The sequence below is a fragment of the Mustela nivalis genome, assembly GCF_964662115.1.
Source record: "Mustela nivalis genome assembly, chromosome: 16".
In the NCBI taxonomy this organism is placed as follows: domain Eukaryota; kingdom Metazoa; phylum Chordata; class Mammalia; order Carnivora; family Mustelidae; genus Mustela; species Mustela nivalis.
Window position 1 is genome coordinate 28,024,490 of NC_139035.1, and position 19,663 is coordinate 28,044,152.

General features: G+C 37.2%; 1 protein-coding gene and 1 long non-coding RNA gene across 7 annotated transcripts in view; one reads left to right on the forward strand and one right to left on the reverse strand.

The window, feature by feature from the left end:
* The window catches only part of RC3H1 (ring finger and CCCH-type domains 1), an 83,536-nt gene extending 67,626 nt beyond the window's left edge, over positions 1–15,910 (forward strand). For 3 of the 4 annotated variants that reach the window (XM_082704394.1, XM_082704393.1, XM_082704395.1), the window contains exons 14-20: positions 116–268; positions 1,975–2,188; positions 2,990–3,080; positions 3,545–3,677; positions 5,499–5,669; positions 6,574–6,689; positions 8,256–15,910. In XM_082704394.1, the coding sequence (XP_082560520.1) occupies positions 116–268; positions 1,975–2,188; positions 2,990–3,080; positions 3,545–3,677; positions 5,499–5,669; positions 6,574–6,689; positions 8,256–8,406 (1,029 nt within the window). In that variant the 3' untranslated portion in view covers positions 8,407–15,910. The remainder of the gene's footprint in view (positions 1–115; positions 269–1,974; positions 2,189–2,989; positions 3,081–3,544; positions 3,678–5,498; positions 5,670–6,573; positions 6,690–8,255) is intronic. The other variant, XM_082704396.1, reaches the window with a different exon arrangement.
* Positions 3,684–19,663, reverse strand: part of LOC309850485 — a 28,953-nt gene continuing 12,973 nt past the window's right edge. For all 3 annotated transcript variants that reach the window (XR_014304267.1, XR_014304268.1, XR_014304269.1), the window contains exon 3: positions 3,684–4,510. This is a non-coding gene — a long non-coding RNA (uncharacterized lncRNA). The remainder of the gene's footprint in view (positions 4,511–19,663) is intronic.

The following is a 19,663-nucleotide window of genomic DNA, read 5'->3' on the forward strand; positions in this document are numbered from 1 at the left end:
TAATCATGTTGCTTTAGCCTATGGTGTTTTACGACATTCCTGCTTTTTCTGTGTTGTTACTTGTAAGACCCATTTTCTATACATATATATATACTTTTGTCCCCCCCATCTGTAGTTTCTGGATGAAGACTTGAAGGTAGCTGGGAAATACAAAGGAAATGATTATAGCCAGTATTCTCCCTGGTCATGTGACACCATCGGCTCCTACATTGGAACCAAAGATGCAAAACCCAAAGATGTGGTGGCTGCGGGGAGTGTGGAAATGATGGTATGTCTGATACTAAGTCTTAATGAATACAAATGAAGATGAACCAGATGAATCAGGCCCCGTTAACAGTGTAGACACAAATAATTGAGATTTCCTTAAGAATTTCAGACCATATTCTATATGATGTGAATTGAATTATGTTTAAACTATATGGATTTTTGTTTCTTTCAGGTAAAGCATAAATCTTCTAATGCATATCTAGATAGACAAAGAAGATCATTTACTGTATTTCTGAGCAGCCAACAGTTAACCAAACAGCTGTTTAGAACCCAAATTAAATTATTTTGTATGATTAATTGGGATCTTGGATTTCTTGTTCAAGTAAATTAAAACTTTTACAGCTCTGAGGTTTAAAACAATGAAGTTGAATCTAATGAGCAGCAGTAGTATTTGAGTCAGAATTGTAGCTAGTAAGCTTCAAGTGAACTTGAAATACATAGAAATGTATTGTAATTGCTCAATTTTATTTTTATGTGTCTAATACTAAGCTTTATATATATATATATCTTAATTGCTTCTTTATTTTTTAAAGAAATAAAACTTTATACAAGTAGTTAAATCTTCTTGTATATACCTCCCCAATCTCATTTTTCTTCCTTCCATCTTCCCTGGAGGTAACCTTTATCTTGAATTGAAACTTTATCATTTCATGGATACTTTTAGACTATTCCTAAACAATTTTGGTTTGTATGTTTATAGGCCTTATATATATTACATACTTCAACTTGCATTTTCATTCAACTTTGTTTTTGAGATGTATTCAAAGTTATAGGTCAGGTTCTTTAATTTTAACTGCTTTTATCAAATACCATTGTATGATAACTGGTGTTGTATAGTAAATATATATACAAATTATTTCTTTTCCTGACTACAGGGAGTTTGCTCCTCCCTCTCCCTCTCCCTCTGCCCCGTTCCCTGTTCTGCTCTCTCTCTCTCTCTCTCAGAGAAATAAAATCTTCTTAAAATGGGTGGAGGATTATTATATTAAAACCAAAATTAGCAAAATAAGACTCATTTCCTTAAATCTCTCAAAAATACAAATATTTGTCAACCTAACCTAGATAGAATTGAAAATCTCCCAAATGGTTGAAAGACCATTAGTGTGCATATAAATTATGTCAGAGTCTAAGTAGAACATGTTAAAATGCAGTTCCTAATTCGGTAAGACCAGGGTGGGACCTGAGATTCTGCATTTCCAATGAGTTCCCACATGCTGCTGCTGCTGCTGCTATTGGCCCTCAAACTATATTTTGAGCAACAAGGGCCTACCAGTTAGATTTCTTTTTCCATCTATCTTGGAACTTACTTCTAATTGGAATCTCTTTGAAACATCTGCATTGGCACTTCATATTTTTAGGCAGTGGTTTTCTAACTATTGAATTTTGAAATTGATGGGTCTTTTTTATCTTAAGAATAATGTAGAATAACAGTATAAATATAGGAGCACATACAGTAAGAGGTAAATATCTATCATGAAATTATATCTCTATATTAGGATGTATATACATGTACTGGGTCATGATGTAAGATGTATTTCTTATTGTGATCGGAGGTTTAAAAAGCAATGTTTACAATGACAAGCAAATTATTTTAGTCCTACCTATAAAGACATTATACTCTTTTTTTTTAAACCTTACCACAGAGCTGGAGGAAATGATGTTAGAGATCTAAGTGTAGGGTGGATTTCTCATTTTACTTTTTTCCAGAATGTGGAGAGTAAAGGAATGAGAGATCAGCGACTGGATCTTCAGAGAAGAGCAGCAGAAACCAGTGATGATGACCTTATCCCATTTGGAGACCGACCAACTGTATCTCGGTTTGGTGCCATCTCTCGAACCTCCAAAACAATATATCAGGGTGCTGGTCCAATGCAGGCCATGGCACCTCAAGGAGCTCCCACAAAACCTATTAATATTTCAGGTAAGAATCGAAGGTATTAAATGAATAAAATCTTAAAAACAAAAACAAATTGTCAAGAATCGAAGGTAAGCTGATCTAGTGGGTTCTTATTCATGACTTTCAGCCACCATTCCTACTCCCCATTTACTGTGAGTACTTTTCATAATCTTCCAAGGCAGTAATCTTTTTTAAACTCTTGCATAGTATTATCCCTGTAGATAGGTAATTAATAACCCAGAGAATTCTAAGGGTGCAAACTAAAATGTCTCTTTGTGAAGATTGCCTATGTTGGTTGTGTATTATGTTGCTTTTATTAAAATAATACATTCTCATTTTAAAAAATTGAAATGGATGCCTGGGTGGCTAAGTTGGTTAAGTGTTGGACTCTTGATTGCAGTTCAGGTCTTGATCTCAGGGTTGTGAGTTGGAGTTCTACCAAAATAAAGGAAAAGAAAGAGTTACAAAGACTGGTATCTTTTAGTAAGGAAAAAACAGACATCAGTACCCTCTTACATTAGTGGACATCTTTCCAGATAGCTGTGTATAAAATATGCCTGTGCTTTTTAGATTATGGCCATCTTATTTTTTTTTTTTAATTTTATTTATTTATTTGAGAGAGAGAGTGATGGAGGAGAGGGAGAAGCAGGCTCCCTGCCAAGCAGGGAGCCCAATGCGGGGCTCAATCCTAGGACCCTGGGATCATGACCTGAGCTAAAGGCAGACGCTTAACATCTGAGCCACCCAGGCACCCCAGATTATGGCTACCTTAAAAGAATGAAATCTCTGAATTGCATCATCCCACAGTAAATTATTCTCTTACAGATTATAGTCCATATGGAACCCACAGTGGCTGGGGAGGTTCTCCATATTCAACTCATCAAAACATTCCTTCTCAGGGACACTTCAGTGAGAGGTATGAGTCATTCTTTTTACTTTTATAAGCCTTTAAAATTATTCAGCTTTTCTCATTTTTCTTGTCAATGATTTTTATTATTTTCTTTTTTTTTTTTTTTTTAAAGATTTTATTTATTTATTTGACAGAGAGAAATCACAAGTAGATGGAGAGGCAGGCAGAGAGAGAGAGAGGGAAGCAGGCTCCCTGCTGAGCAGAGAGCCCGATGCGGGGCTCGATCCCAGGACCCTGAGATCATGACCTGAGCCGAAGGCAGCGGCTTAACCCACTGAGCCACCCAGGCACCCAATTTTTATTATTTTCATGATGAAGTAACAGATTTTTATGTCAGCACAGTAGTAGATCAAACCTGGGGCGGGGGTTGTTTGTTTTCTTTCAATTTTTTTTTTTTTTCAATTGAAGTACAGTTGACACAAAATGTTACATTAGGTCAATAATATTTTATCCATTCTTTCCCACCACAGGGAGAGAATGTCCATGTCAGAAGTGGCCAGTCATGGAAAACCCCTTCCATCTGCTGAGAGGGAACAGCTACGACTAGAATTGCAACAACTAAACCATCAAATTAGCCAACAGACTCAACTACGTGGGCTAGAGGTACCAGCTTACAGATATTTTTTTCATTCCAATTTTTGAAGGGCTCTCAAAGAGGTTTTAAAAGGAAGAACTTTTAAGGTACTATGAACATAAAAACTTAAGGGCTGTTTCTTAAAGAGTTAGTATAGCTGTCCATTCTTTAAAGAATTTAAGTACTTAAGAATTCAGTGTGGGATAACAGGAAATAATTCTATTCCATTAAAATAGAAAACAGATTATCTAAAAATTTCCCAGCAGAAACTTCGATTCCCTGATGGCACATTTAAGGTATACAGTTTTTATCAACAAATGCTTTTAGCTTAACATTTTTCATTTTTCATACTGCCTTTTTTTTTTCTTTAAGATTTTATTTATTTATTTGACAGACACAGAGATTACAAGTAGGCAGAGAGAGAGGGGGAGAAGCAGGCTTCCGGCTGAGCAGAGAGCCCGACTCGGGACTCGATCCCAGGACATTGGGATCATGACCTGAGCCGAAGGCAGCGGCTTAACCGACTGAGCCACCCAGGTGCCCCCATACTGCCTTTCTTAATTAAAAAAAAAATTTCCCTTAATCCTCCACATTTATTTATATATCTTTAAAAGATAGAATTTTTGAACTTGGACTTTAAAAAGAGCCTCTGTATAGCGATTGCACCTTTCATTAATCTAGTTCTTTGAGTTTATAAGTTACCAATCACAGGTCCTGACTGACCCTTACAATGATCCGGTCATGTAGGTTCAGCAAGTGGTATAGTCCCCCTCTTCTGCTTGAAGGATAGGAGTTTCACAGAGGTTGAAATATAAACCCAACTCTTCCTACTCCAAATTCAATGTTCTTTCCACCATGTTGCCTGACAAAGAGAAAAAGTATATGAAAACAAGGAATTTTTAAAATTCTTTAAAGTGCCACATAAAGAAGACGGTTTTGTTTGCTTTATTTACATGGGAGCATATTTTTTGAATTTAGAAAACTGAAGACATTCTACTGATAAATATATTGCTCCCTTCTGGAGAAGTAGCTATTAGAACATTAGTTGTTACCTTTTTACCAAAACTTTGATAAGGAAGGCACCCCTTTGGGAATAAATTTTTAACTAATTCTTAGATTCCCTCATTACGAAAACAAATAGGAGATTGTGTTTTTTGGAACACATGTCTGACTTGTGCTCTTATGTAAGCAATTAGACTTAGAATTTCTTTTAACTATGTAATACTCATATTTCATCTTCTTGTGCCATTATTTTATTTACACTGGTCTAGAACTTCTTCCTAATTCCTATTGTTAAAAATAAGTAGAATGCTGTGTTTATGTTGTTCTTTAGTTGATTAGCTTTTTAAAGATTCAGACCATTAACTGCAAGTATTATTTCTTATCCTGCTAGCTCATGGCTTTTTGTCTTATTTGAAATGTGTAGACCCATTTTCTGTTCCAAAAGAATAAACAGCATCATTTGGAACTTTGCCACATATTTAACTCAGTATGGTTAAATGTCCTTGCCATTACTGAGGTAGGTTTCATTGAAATAAATTGCAGGATTTACTTCAGAAAATTCCATTTAAAAGAGGGGAAGAAATATGCATTTATACTTGACTTCTCTTTCAAATCAAGTAAGAGCAACTTATCCCTAAGATTAAATTACTGTTTAGTAAGTTTAAATCCCCTGGTTTTTCTTTTTAGTTCAAATGGCACTCAAAAGAGATAGAACCTTATAGTGTCATTTTTATTGCAAATATCTTCATGATAAACTACTTGAGGCAGTGGTCTGAAATTGGGCCTGGTCATTCTGTGCATGGTGTGAAATGTGTTGAGTTGTGTATGTGCTTGGCTTTATGTACTAGGCTGTTAGTAACAGGCTGGTGTTGCAGAGGGAGGTGAACACCCTGGCAGGCCAGTCACAGCCCCCACCACCACCTCCAAAGTGGCCTGGAATGATTTCAAGTGAGCAGTTGAGCTTGGAACTGCACCAGGTGGAAAGGGAAATCGGGAAGAGAACCCGGGAACTGAGTATGGTGAGTGTTCTGGTGGGAAAGCGTGGGAGCCAGGATAGGTGAAAAGGAAAGCTTCTGTATAGTGATGTCGGAGAATTCCTGGCTCTAGAGCTCTAGAATCATCACCCCAAGGCACTCCAGTGAGTGATTAATACTTAGAATAGTTTCATGAGGATGAGCTAGCTCCCTCTTTTATTCATTCCTCCTCTCATTCCCTTTTTGTTTCAGTGTGTTCTTGGTCTTAGTAATTCTGTATTATGAAAAACTTTTAAGGGAAAACAAGGCAGTTAATTGTACAATATTAAATTACTGTTAAATATCCTGGTTAGGGAAGATGAGGGGATGGTGTTTATGATTTTGTAATGTGTGTTCACAAATAGCATTCTAGTTTTTATAGCCTTTAGTTATTGAAGACCTGTTTTTTGTTATGAGTAAAATGCTATCTACATCTTCCTTATTGAGGAATTGTATCCATGGATATACTTAGGGTTTGCTTCATAGTGCATGAATACTAGTTTTAGTAAATTTTGGAGTTTGGGCGATTGAACCATTCCCCCCAGTTGCATGGTAATTGACTCTTTGGTTGCATAATTTTCACGTTCTTTCCAAGCAAATAAATGGGGTATTTCATTTTTCTGGCTTCAGTAAGCACATTATAGGTGGTTATTACATTTTGGCTTACCTTTTCTAAGTCATCAGTTTTTCTAACTTGAGGCATTCGCCCCCTTGTTTTCTGGCTTGGATAGTGAGCACGTGTACTCTATTCTCATCATGTATGTCTCTCTTTTAGGCTGCCCATTTCTTTGGTCATTTTATAAAAGTGTATATGATTTGTGAATTATCAATTTGTATTATCTGTATTTGGTCTCTCATTAGCACCATTAAATAGAAGATAACTGAATTTACTTCCTTCTCTCTTTCAAAGGAGAACCAGTGTTCTCTGGACATGAAAAGCAAATTGAATACAAGTAAGCAAGCTGAAAATGGACAACCAGAACCACAAAATAAGGTTCCAGCTGAGGACCTTACATTGACATTCAGGTAAAGGAAGGGACATTGTTATAGTCTTACATTATGCAGTCTTGACAGAAATATCCTCATAAATATGATTTGTTTTTAAAATTATCATTCTGTATACATTCATTAAGAATATTTTCACATGGGACGCCTGGGTGGCTCAGTTGGTTAAGCAGCTGCCTTCGGCTCAGGTCATGATCCCAGCGTCCTGGGATCGAGTCCCACATCGGGCTCCTTGCTCCGCAGGGAGCCTGCTTCTCCCTCTGACTCTGCCTTCCACTCTGTCTGCCTGTGCTCGCTCTCGCTCGCTCTCTCTCTGACAAATAAATAAATAAAATCTTTAAAAAAAAAAAAAAAAAGAATATTTTCACATAACTTTAGATATAAAACTTGGAAGTTTAGGACAGGTTCAAAACTGAATTATCTGTCAATACCTAAAAATTAATTTTTCTGGCTCCATTTCTTCTTTCCTGTTTTTTAGTTTATTTAAAGCCAGTGTTAATATTTTGCTGTAGACCTTCCCAGCCCTTCTGAAGTGTGTTCATATCCACCTTCCACCTCGTCCCCTTGGTTTTTAATTCGGTCTATCCCATATCATCTAGAGGTGGAGGGATACATGTTAGCTCTCTGTGAACAACCCTGCAATAAACAGGTTTGTAGTAGTTCTTTATGTGCACAGCTGTCATTATTTCCTCAGGGTAGTTTGAAGTCATTTGCGGCATAGTCCTGAGTTACTCTCTTGATGATGGCATAGCAATAATTTCTAATGCCCTTTTGTTTTTAGCTAATTAAATCGATGCATTGTCCTGAGTTCTAAATAATTTCTTGTACTTGTAAGCCTGCTAAAGCAGGGGTCAGAGCTTTTAGTCCAGATAGTAAGAATTTAAAATTAGGGGTCTTACAGTCTCTGTGGAGAAACTCTCAGTTCTGCCCTTGTAGTGTGAAAGCAGCCATAGACAATCCATGAACAGATGGGCAAGCTATGTTTCAGTAAAATTATACTTACAAAAACAGGCACTGCTTAGCCTTAGTTTGCCAAACCCCATGCTTAAACCATGGACATCGAACTGTAAATTAAAGTCCAAAAAGCTACTTGCATATTTTTCCATACTAGTAAAAGAAAGGCCCTAAAAAAAAATTTTTTTTTTTTTAAGATTTTATTTATTTATTTGACAGACAAAGATCACAAGCAGGTAGAGAGGCAGGCAGGCAGAGAGAGAGAGAGAAGAGGAAGCAGGCCCCCCGCTGAGCAGAGAGCCCGATGTGGAACTCGATCCCAGGACCCTGAGATCATGACCTGAGCCGAAGGCAGAGGCTTAACCCTCTGAGCCACCCAGGCGCCCCCCAAAAAAAATTTTTTTTTTTAAGATTTTATTTATTTAATACAGAGAGAGAGATCACAAATAGGCAGAGAGCCCGATGTGGGGCTCAGTCCCAAGACCCTGAGATCATGACCTGAGCTGAAGGCAGAGTTAACCCACTGAGCCACCCAGGTGCCGCAAGAAAGACCCTATTTATTTTATTCTGCTAATACTCATTTTTATCTCTCTCCTTATTTAAAATTCCAACTTTTTTTTTATATGTCAACAGCGATGTACCAAATGGCTCAGCTTTGACACAAGAGAATATCAGCCTCCTGTCAAACAAGACCAGCTCTCTGAACCTGTCAGAGGACCCCGAGGGAGGAGGTGACAACAATGACTCCCAGAGAGCAGGAGTCACACCCACTTCTGCTCCCTAAATTATGAAGAGTCCAACGTTTATCTTTTGCTCCTGATTAATTTGCGGGGCATAGGGGTAGGAGAACAGATAACTTCTAAACTTTTTCTCTGAGAGTGGTCAGAGAAATCAAGGAACAGTAGCGGAGGCAATGTGCACAAACACCACTACTAAAAACAAACCCTGCACATAGTTCACATTAATGCATTTTTTAATTTAAAAAAAAAAAAAAGAAAAAGAAAATTAGCAGTATCTGCAAGCAATTCAGATTAAATTTGTTTTTGTTCTGTGAATGAACTTTATTTTAATAACTTTGGACGCCTTGGATCCAGGGCTTTAAAAAAAAAGAAGATATTATATATACACTCTGTTTGATTAATTGTATGATCTTAATGAAGTAGGTTTTTCTTGTATTTTGGTATTATTACATACCCAGTGTATAATTCCTTACCCCCAGTCCTATCCAACGTTTGCAAACCCCATAATTAAAACAGACAGAAAGCACCAGACTGAGAATTTGGTGGTGCTTGAGAAACAAAGAGACAGTAGTAGACTAGTTATTAGAAAATGTGCAGCAAACCAACTTTTCCAAGAGCTATTACTTGAAAGTCATAATTTTCTTTCTCTTTCTTGTTACTGGCCTCATATATATGTTTTTCATATAGCACTAAAACTTCTGGTTTTTGCTTTTTCAGAGAGATAATTACCAATTAATTTTTTGAAGTCCTCACTTCCATATTAAGGATCCATGTCATTCTTTTAATGTAATCAGAAAGTCAGGCCAATATTGTAAGCTCTTTGATTAGTTTAAATGGAGATGATTTTAAGAATGAACTGTAACTTACTAGTACTGAAAATACATGGTCAATGTATTACCTGTACTGAGCGGATGGTTAGAAATTTGGAGCTGTGCTTTTTCAAATTAAACTTCTGCTAAAATCATAAAATGTATTTTTAAAAAAATCAACCATGTTTTAAAACTGCAGCACTTGACTTGAACTGAAAATGAACAGTCATGTTATTTTGTGGATGTTTTTATTTTGTGTTACTCAAAACCGAAAGTATAAAATCACATGAAAGCCACTGGCTTTCAAGTAGATTTGGCAAATACAGACTGCCCAGATCTTAAGGATAGTTATGAATTGACTAGTTGTTGTTCAGAATCATTGGCACCATTTGGTTGTAAATATCTAAAAGTCAGTTTTCTTAGACTTGACTTTATAGTAGTGAAGAGATTCCTTGTAAAAGTGTTGAAAAGAATAAGGAAGAATTTTTTTTTAATTAGTTCTGCTGCACATATTCTGATGCCATGTGTCTATACTGAACTAAGACCCTATAGAACATGTTTAGTGGGGATTATTTGATGTAGTCACCCTCCCCATCCCTCCGTTTGCCTGATTTTTAAAAACTTTCCCTTTCTGGACTATACTACTAAAACAGAAAGCACTGGTTATGTAATAAGTTACTGCATTGCTTTGGTTGGGTAAAAGCAAGAGTTTGTATTTTTCTTGTTTCTTATTTTCTTAACCCTTAACTCCTGCTGAGGTCATAACAACCTCAGTGTAAGCTCTGTGTCCATCATACTGTTAACTGAAACAAATGGGGGGAGGGGGGAGGGAAATACAGTCCTGTCATTGCCTACCAGTAGGAGAGTCCAAACAGAACACTCTTTTGAGTAGCGATTATTTAATTTGCCCAGTCAAGGCGCACCGTGTTTATATACTATTTCACATTGAATTTGATTATGCCCTACAGACCTGGCTGGTCAAGGATTTGATATACACATATTGGCTTGGGATTCGAGCTTTCTTTTTTATTTAAATAAAAATTTATATATATTATATATATATATACATATATACATAGCTATATCTGTATATATATTGGGTATGTTTTAAGGATTTTTTCGCATGAGCGCAGCTGTTGCGATAAAATGACTGATTGGGAGGTAGAAGCACTGAATGAAGATGAGGCATTTTTTCAGTTGATAATCATATTTTCCTTTTTTAAAAAAATACACACTTGCTTTTTTTGCTTTTTTGTTTGTTTTCTTTTTTGCTTGAAACCCTCTTATATGTAAGTGCTTATTGTTTTTTGGGAGAAGGAGAGAAACTTTGTATGTCTGACAGAGTCCCAAGATTTTTCATTTCTTTGTATAACTGTAAAAGGCAACATTCTTGGCCTCCAACCTTCTGTAGGCAGATTTGGGCAGATCTTATTTCTCATTTGGACATGTTAGATAATTCCTAAATTTTAGAAGCAGTTGGTTCAGTTTGGAACTCAGAATGATTCTGGTATTAGGGAATTTTTGAGTATTGATTTTGTTGAAGTTCAGAATAAATGTAAAATTCTATTTTGGATATCCATTGAAACATCTAATAAGTCAACTTCTGTTATTCTTATTTTTATATCCTCCAAATACACTCCTTGCTTCCACCATTTTTATTTCATAAGCTAGGCAGGAATAGGTAGTATTTCTATTAAGAATAAAACCAGAAAAGCCACTATTTTGAATTGACTTAAAATCGTCCCTTTCACTTTTTAAGGTAGTTTCATTGGTGATGGGGGTGGGGGACAGATCACTTAAATTGTAGCCTTAATTTTAGCTGTACCTCAGTAAGGCCCCACACACTCTAGAGGAAATCTGGTTGGGTAGAAAGGCAGAAGAATGATAGCCTATCCCACTGTGCCTTTAACTTACCTATTTTAAATTGGTCATTCTGCCTTATCTCAGTGGAAATTCTTAAAACTTTCCTAGTACCCCCAAGCAGTTTTAGAAATTAAATAAAACCTCCAAAGTTTGGATTTTTTTTTTTTCCTTTTCTCTTTCTCTGTGGTACAGTTTGTGAAATGATGAGCCTGTAAGGGTAAGCAGCCTTTTTGGGCAAAACTGCTTGACTCTTCTTTTAACTGCTTGACTCTTCAGCTGCCCACCCCCCCAAAACATGTGAAAGGGATTGTTTTGGGGGGGTTTGGTTTTGGTTTTTTTGTTTTGGTTTTTTTGTTTTTTTCGTTTTCTTTGCTGTTAAAATGTATATCTTTAGAAACAGTTAAATTAAATTGGTCAAATAGGAAATACAGTTTTTATGCTTTCTACTTAGTAAATATTAATTTCTTCTGGAGATGACTTTTTTTGCTTTTCATTGAATTCAGAAGCAAGACTGACATCACAGATGAACATGAGCAATTCTGAGAGGGTGAAGGTAGGAGTATAATAATCATTGTGTTCACTCTTGTTTAGATAACAAAACCAGAATCTTATAGCTAGGAATATAAAAGTATTTTTTCCCCCCAAGGTATCTCTGGAAAAGAGTAGAAGAACTAAGAATAAGATATAGTTACATAGTTTCCTAACTTAAATATAGTTCTTTTACCTTATAGATACTGTCACAAGATAAGTCCAGTAGCTGCCCTGTCTTGGGTAATTTACAGAAGCTAAAGTGACCAAAGATCCATTCCTTGTAACTTTTGTAATCAAAAGAACAGTTAGTTATAGCATAAGTTTCTAGTAATAGTATTCACACGATAAAACACTATTTCTAATACCAGTTATAAATATCCAAATACTCAGACTGTATAAAAAAATTATTTGGTATGGCATTAATGTGGCTGATTCCCTTCTCTCGTCGTATTTCCCTTCCCTTCTGGACTTCCCATGCATTTATTCTTTTGCCTAAAAGACATAAAATTGGCATGATTCTCATTTGCTACCATGAACGTGTAACTCCATCAGACTTTTCCATGGGTCTTCAGGGTTGGAGCTCAAAGTTTGTTTTTTGTTTTTTTTCCTGACCCTTTTCTGTCTTGCAGATTCCCCTTGACTTACCCACTGCCCTCCCCAATCTGCAACAGTGACAGTTTGCTGCCTCAAAACAGAGCATTCAAATGAATTCGCTTAGCCAATAACTTCTGTGAAGTTGCCTTTTCTAATGGTGTTATTACTCAGTGATGCACAAATGTGGTATTTGCCCTACTGGTAGGCAAACAAAGGTCTGGTTAAGAATGGTAACCTGCTGTTTTCTTTAAAGGAGAGCCAAAGACTTGTGCTTTACTCTGTTTTGGTTTTGGGGGAAATAGCCATTTTGATTGTGAAACCTTTTAGTATTTGTCAGTTGATTGTACTGTGTAATAGATTTATCTAAAGATAACTGTTAAAGGTAGCTGGCCTTATAAAATGTAAAAGTAATGAAAATTCACCAGTTTCTCTAAACCAGTGAATGCATCTTTTACAATATTGTGTGTAAGCAGATCCCCTGTTTTTTGAGATTATTTTGTCATGACAGCATCTTGTGTGTTTTGGTTTTGTACTTGTGTCTGGAAGGACAATCTATATCACCATGGTCAAGCTATGAGACTGGGTAAAAGAATTCATGAGCATGTGACTGGTGAGAAATAAACTATAGTCACTGCATGTCTATGATTATATTTGGATTTGGAGAAAAACATTATCTTCACTAAAAAGTATTTGAGTGCTTTTAAATACAAATGGTGATGGACGGAGGTCTTACCCTCTTTTTTCCACTTCATCTTTGCTCATTTTAAAGAATTGAGAAAAGGTTTCATAATTTTAAATTTACCTGTTAAAAGCACCTATAAGGATACATATTTTGTAAAAGGAAAGATCCAGTTACTTTTTTGGAGAAATTAATGATCTGCCTAGAAATTAACTTCAGTGTTTACCTAGATTTGTCCCCTAAAAGAGCCTGATTGTGTTTATTTTTTAGTTGGTGATACCTGGTGATAGTGTTACAAGATGATCTCTTCCCTGAAAAATCAGCCTGTCCTTTTAGAAAAAAAATTAGAGCAACTAAACTAAAGCAGATTTTACTTTCAACATTAGGGACTGAACAAATAAGTGGTCTACTGCTGTCATCATTTTACCCATTTTGCTGGTCCTCTTTCATACCTTTCTACCTTGGACAGCTATGACTTTTATATTTATTTGTGCTTCAGCTCAGCTTTATGAAATTTTCCTGCTGAAAGGATTTACTGGGAGTTGTAGGTGGATTGCAGTTAATATTTTATTAAATTCTTTATTCAACTTTTCTGAGCCATTTGAAAAAGAAAGCTGTTTTTGTCAAAAGGTACTGTTAATTGTAGTAAATACCAACTTAAGATTTGGTTTTTAAGATTTTATTGCTTTGACTGCTAAAGATATTTTCACATATAAAATATTCTAATTGATAAGTAATACTAGCTATGATGTTAATAAATAATAGGACACTGCCACCACCAGGAAGAAGTAACACCTTTTAATAATAAATGTGTTCCCAGTAGGTGGGTTTTCAATACTGCACTGAAGAAAGTGGGTAGAGCCCTTTGAAATCATGTTGTGATAAAGGGACTTAACCTCATCACTGGAATCCTTCTTTTCAGAGCCTCTGAATTTTCAGCCAAACACTGAATTTACTTTGCATTTTATTCCTAAGCATAACATCCCTAGAGTAATAACCTTTGTTTTCACAAGAAAATAAGGCACAATAACCCGAGAGAGAGAAGTTAAACCTCAAGGTAATATTGTGTCCAAAAATGTGTATTTAGAAAAGTTAAATCCTGTGGAGTTAGTATATGTATATATATATATATATATATATGTATATATATATACATACATATATATGTATGTATATATTCACACTAGACAAGATGACTTATTTTCTTGTACTGAGGTCTGCTTCTGGTTGTTTTTGTTTTGTTTTGTTGTTTTTAACTCTGTGTAGACAGAGCTCACAAGTCTTTGGCTTCCATTTTAGGTTGTACACTCAGAGTCATCTTATAACTGGAAACTATCAGACAGCCCCTGCTCCCCACCCCAGCCAGTGCATAAAAGGGTCATGAAAAGGATGGAAAGAAACTATTGGATAATTGGTGGCCTGGATGTTGTTGGGTTTTGGTTTGGGGGTTGGGGGTTGCCTATTGTTGTTTTTTAAAATCACCATTTATAGTGTAATCACTGATTGACTGCCATTCTTACAATAGTATCTAAACAACCCTATAATATATTCCTCTGATTTAAAGGTATTTGAAGCTTTTGTTTATCATTTTTACATCCTCTTTTCAACGAAGGCACTGTCCTGAGAGCTACTTTTTCCAGGTGTGTTATTGCCCACATTTTCATTGCCATACCCCACATCCCAACCCCACCCCAATCGCCCTTCATCCTCTTCCTACCTTCTGGAAATGAAAGGAACTTGCAGGGGAATTTTCTTTTTTCCATTTTATTCACTGATCAGAGGCCTTGTTGTCTTACTTTATGTTGATACTCTAACTTTTTGGAACAAGAGCAGTGGAAAAAGTTAATTAAGATGATGAACAAAATCTTTTACCCACTGAAGCATTTTCCAGTTGTGAGATTCCTCTTTGTGTGTGGTCTCCCCATGTTCCTCCTGCTACCCTTTTTCCATGACTATGGTCAATTTGGTCTTTAGGCTCATACCAGTCTCCCCGAGACATTCTACAGTCATTATCACCTTTTTGGGTGGATTTTATTTTGTTTTATTTTGGTTTTTTGTTTTTTGTTTTTTTTAAAAAAACTTTTTAACATTGATGCATATTTGCTTGGGATAGAGCTTGTGTAATTTACCAATCGTATTGATTGTATGTGATTGTGCCCTGCAGAGGTATATTTAACAAGACAAAAATAATTTAGGTTCATAAAGGAGCCCATGAGATTTGAGTCAGGTTATAGATGACTTCATGAAATCACTTAGTTCTGGATAGTGAGAATTTATATCTCCTATTCTTATAAATCAGTGCTAGACAAAGTACCATTTTTTAAAAGTTCTCTTGAATTCCTATTTTTTTCCTTCCCTCAGCTCCCTGTTTATTCTTGCCTGTCTCCACCCACCTGTTCAGGAATAAAAATATTGTCTTAAAGTGACAGCTGATTTTTAAGTTGCTAAAGTTTGTGAAATTTTACTTTTTCCAGGAGTTTTCAACTTTTTAAAAAAAGAAATGAAAATAAATGGGTTGGAATTTCACAAACTGTGAATGATTCTGGCAAACTGTGAAATCTTATTTGAAGACTATCTCTTGAAAGTTGGGGTTTTGGAATAGGAAGAAAAAAACCCTGTTCGAAATGGACCATTTTCTTCTCTTTTTAATGTGTTTATATTTCCAATTTTTAAACAGCCTTCAAAACAAGTGAGGTGGAAATAAAGAGTAATAGGAAGATGTTTAGGACAGCAGAATTCTGGGTCTGAATAAGTGCATGTTATACTTGTCAGGTTTTTAAGAGGATTAAGGCCATCTTTATCAATTTTGTATTATTTGTGTGCATGTTGTTTATATCAAAGATGCCACATTTTGTTAAAATGCTATTTCCTTTATTACCGTGGAAACTGACTCAGCCTCATGTTGCTCCTAACTAGTGTTTAAAGCTCCCATGAGTTGCAGATAAAAGGGTTATTTTAACAAGTAGAAGGAGGTGATTCACCTTTTGGTTTGTAAATATATGAAAGTGTCTACAAGGTCTTTATCTGCTTTCTGTCAGCATTTATATTAAATGATAAATTAATGAGGAGAAATGTGTAGTCTTTTTTTATAAACGAGTCTGTGCCATTTTATTCTAACATTGGGATTGTTACATCTTTTTTTATGTGAAAAATTGAGAATTAGATTAAAACATACTTGCAGTAGCCAATTTTGTAGAAATATCATAGGAATTACTCCAACCTTAAATACACTATCATCCATATTCCTTCCTATGTTCTAAAGCTATTGCACGGTAAAGGTGGTGCATCTGAGATCCTAGCATCAGTAGTCAGTGAGACTCCGGGGCTAATATCCAGAGCTCTGGTTTTTGTTTTTTGTTTTTTAAGATTTTACTTATTACTTACCTTTATAAGCCACTTCCTAATCAGGACCTTCTTTTATGTTTAAGCAGCATGGACTTCCTGTGGGTACCTTCCTGATGCAAATACTTTTTGTCTTTCCATCCTAACTGACTTCTCATTGTCCTGAAATCCCCACCCATTAGTCATTCCTTGCAGTTGGAGGGTGTATAGGTTGATTTTCTCCTACTAGAGACTGGTGTAAAATATGCCTTAGTCAGCAATTCAGTGACATGAAGAAGGATAAAGGGGAGGGGAAGGGGCTGCTAGATTCAAAAGAAGGTTAAGACAAAAAGGAAAATGCAACATGTGGAGTTCATTTGCATCCTGAATCAAAGGTGGGGGGAATTTTTTTTTTTTTTTAATTTTACTTATTTGACAGACAGCGAGAGAGGGAACACAAACAGGGGCAGTGGGTGAGGGAGAAGCAGGCTCCCCACCGAGCAGGGAGTCTATTGCAGGGCTTGATCCTAGGACCCTGGGATCATGACCTGGGCCAAAGGCAGATGCTTAACAACTGAGCCACCCAGGTGCCTGGTTACTAAGTAAGACCAAGGAATGACCTTTTTGTTCAGTGTATAATAGCAACATATTTATGTAAGTAAATGCCCATATTTTTTAAAGATGTATAACTGACAATTCCTGGCATTTCATTTATTTTTGCAGAAAAGTAATATATCTAAACAGTGAAGGTTATTTTCACCTCCTACCAACAATTAGCAAATAGGTATCTTTGTTTGGTACCACACCTGACCCCAAGGGAATCGACCATAATAAAAGAAAGGTTAAGGACGTCTGGGTGGCTCAGTGGGTTAAAGCCTCTGCCTTCAGCTCAGGTCAGGATCCCAGGATCCTGGGATCAAGCCCGACATCGGGCTCTCTGCTCAGTGGGGAGCCTGCTTCCCTTCCTCTCTCTGCCTACCTGTGATCTCTGTCTGTCAAATAAATAAAATCTTTTTAAAAAGAAAGTAAGTTTAGAGGGTATGCAAACATGGTACTGCAACCATCCTTGAATGTTACAAAATGTAGAGTGGGAATTCCAAAACCAGCCATGCCATCTTTACCACTATGCTAGGCCTACCCTACCCACAATCAGTAGGATATTTTCTGACCCTTTACACTGAGACTCACATAGATTAATATGAGTTTGTTTTTTGTGTATATTAGCATTTCATTCCCAGTAACCAGCTAATCTGCAATGATCAACTAATAAATGCCCTCCACTTTCCAACATGGTGGCCCATTTAATACTGGCTGCCACCCTTACTTGGAAGACTTTACAACTCAAAATTGGCCTTTCAGCTACTCACTGAACACCCACTTTGGTGTTTACTGAAGTGAATTACTGAGTACTTAATCAAATGTACCACACTGTAGAAGATAGACTCCTGTCTTCATCTTCAAGGAGCTTAATCTCCAGTTATGGAAACTGACATGAACAGTTTTAAAATAGGTAACAGGGACACCTGGGTGGCTCAGTCAGTTGGCTGGCTGCCCTCAGCTCAGGTCATGGTCCGGGGTTCTGGGATCAAGTCCTCATTGGGCTCTTTGCACAGCAGGGAGCCCGCTCCCTTTCCACTGTGTTTATGCTCTCTTGCTATCTCTTGTCTCTCAAATAAATAAAATCTTTTTTTTTTTAATGATTGTTTAAAAAAGGGGGGGGGAGGAGCAAGTTGGCAGAGGAGTAGGGGACCTAAATATCAGATCCCAGGAGTTCAGCTAGATATCAAACCATTCTGAACACCTACTAACGAGATCGAAGAAAAGAAGAGCAGCAATTCTCGGAACAGAAAATGGACCACTTTCTGGAAAGTGGGATGTACAGAGAAGTGAATCCAAGGCAACATTCGGGAAGAGAGACCATGGGGAGAGGGCCGGCCCCTGGCAAGTGGTAGAGCAGCAAGCACAAAATCGGAACTTTTAGAAGTCTGCTCCACAGAGGGACCTTTTTCCAGAGGCTAAGCAGGGGGTGGTGCCCTTGCGGGGACAGTGTGGTCTCAGGATGCACAGGGATGCAGAAGGGCCACGGGTGACTGAGTGTGGCAGAGCTCCCAGATAACAAGGCAGGGAGACTGGTTGCAGGGATGGAGCCAAGGAGGGGTCTTTCAGCTCAGGGTTACCTCAAGCTGTAATCCAAGGCACAGTTGGACCACTGCTCTTTGAGCAGGGACCCCACAAGTGGCAGATCCAGGGAGAGGACCTCCTCCAAGAGGAGCAGCGCGGGAGCATGCTGCAGAAATATGCTGGGTTTGGAAACTCCAAACAGGGCCCTGTGCCAGAGAGAAATGCTTGCTCACAGGCCAGGTGAGCTGAAATTGCAGCTGGAGACCAGGGAGACATGAGGGATTGACTGCTTTTCTCTGAGGGCCTACTGAGGAGTGGGACCCTGAGCTCTCAACTTCTATGGGGCCAGAGATTGGGAGGCCGACATCTTCATTCCTGTTGTCCAAAGCTACTTGTAAAGCGTTCAGGGAACAAAAGCTACCAAGAACAAACCCCCCAGCAGATTACTTAGCCTGGCCCCCTGCAAGGGCCATACAATTCTGCCTCAGGCAAAGACATTTGAGAATCACTACAACAGGCCCCTCCCACAGAAGATCAGCAAGAACATCCAGCCAAGACCAAGTTCACTGAACAATGAGAACTGCGAACTCTAGAGCTAGGGAAAACAACACATAGAATTCATGGCTTTTTTTTTTTTCCCTCAATTTAAAAAAATTGTTCCTCTTCCTATTTTAATGTTTTCTATTTTATCAATACCTTTTTAAAAATTTTTAGGGGCACCTGGGTGGCTCAGTGGGTTAAAGCCTCTGCCTTCAGCTCAAGTCATGATCCCAGGGTCCTGGGATCGAGCCCCACATCGGGCTCTCTGCTAGGCAGGGAGCCTGCTTCCCTGCCTCTCTGCCTACTTGTGATCTCTCTCTGTCAAATAAATAAATAAAATCTTTTTAAAAAATCTTTTTTAATTTTCATTTTTATAGTCATATATATCTCTTCATTGTACTTAACCTTATTTTTTTTTGTATAGATACAGGTTTTTTCTTCAAAATTTTGGGATACAGTGTCTTCTAACAGATCAAAATATACCCTAAATCTAGCACATGGCTTTGTTCTAATCTCCAGCCTGATTACATTCTTTCTTTTTTCTTTTTTCAATCCACTTCTTATCAATTCCTTTTTTAGAACCTTTTTAAATTTTCATCTTTAAAATGTTTATTTTTCGGGGCACCTGGGTGGCTCAGTGGGTTAAAGCCTCTGCCTTCATCTCAGGTCATGATCCCAGGATCCTGGGATCGAGCCCCACATCGGGCTCTCTGCTCTGCAGGGAGCCTGCTTCCTCCTCCCCTCTCTCCTCTCTCTCTGCCTGCCTCTCTGCCTACTTGTGATCTCTGTCTGTCAAATAAATAAATAAAATCTTTAAAAAAGTTTTATTTTTCATCTTTAAAA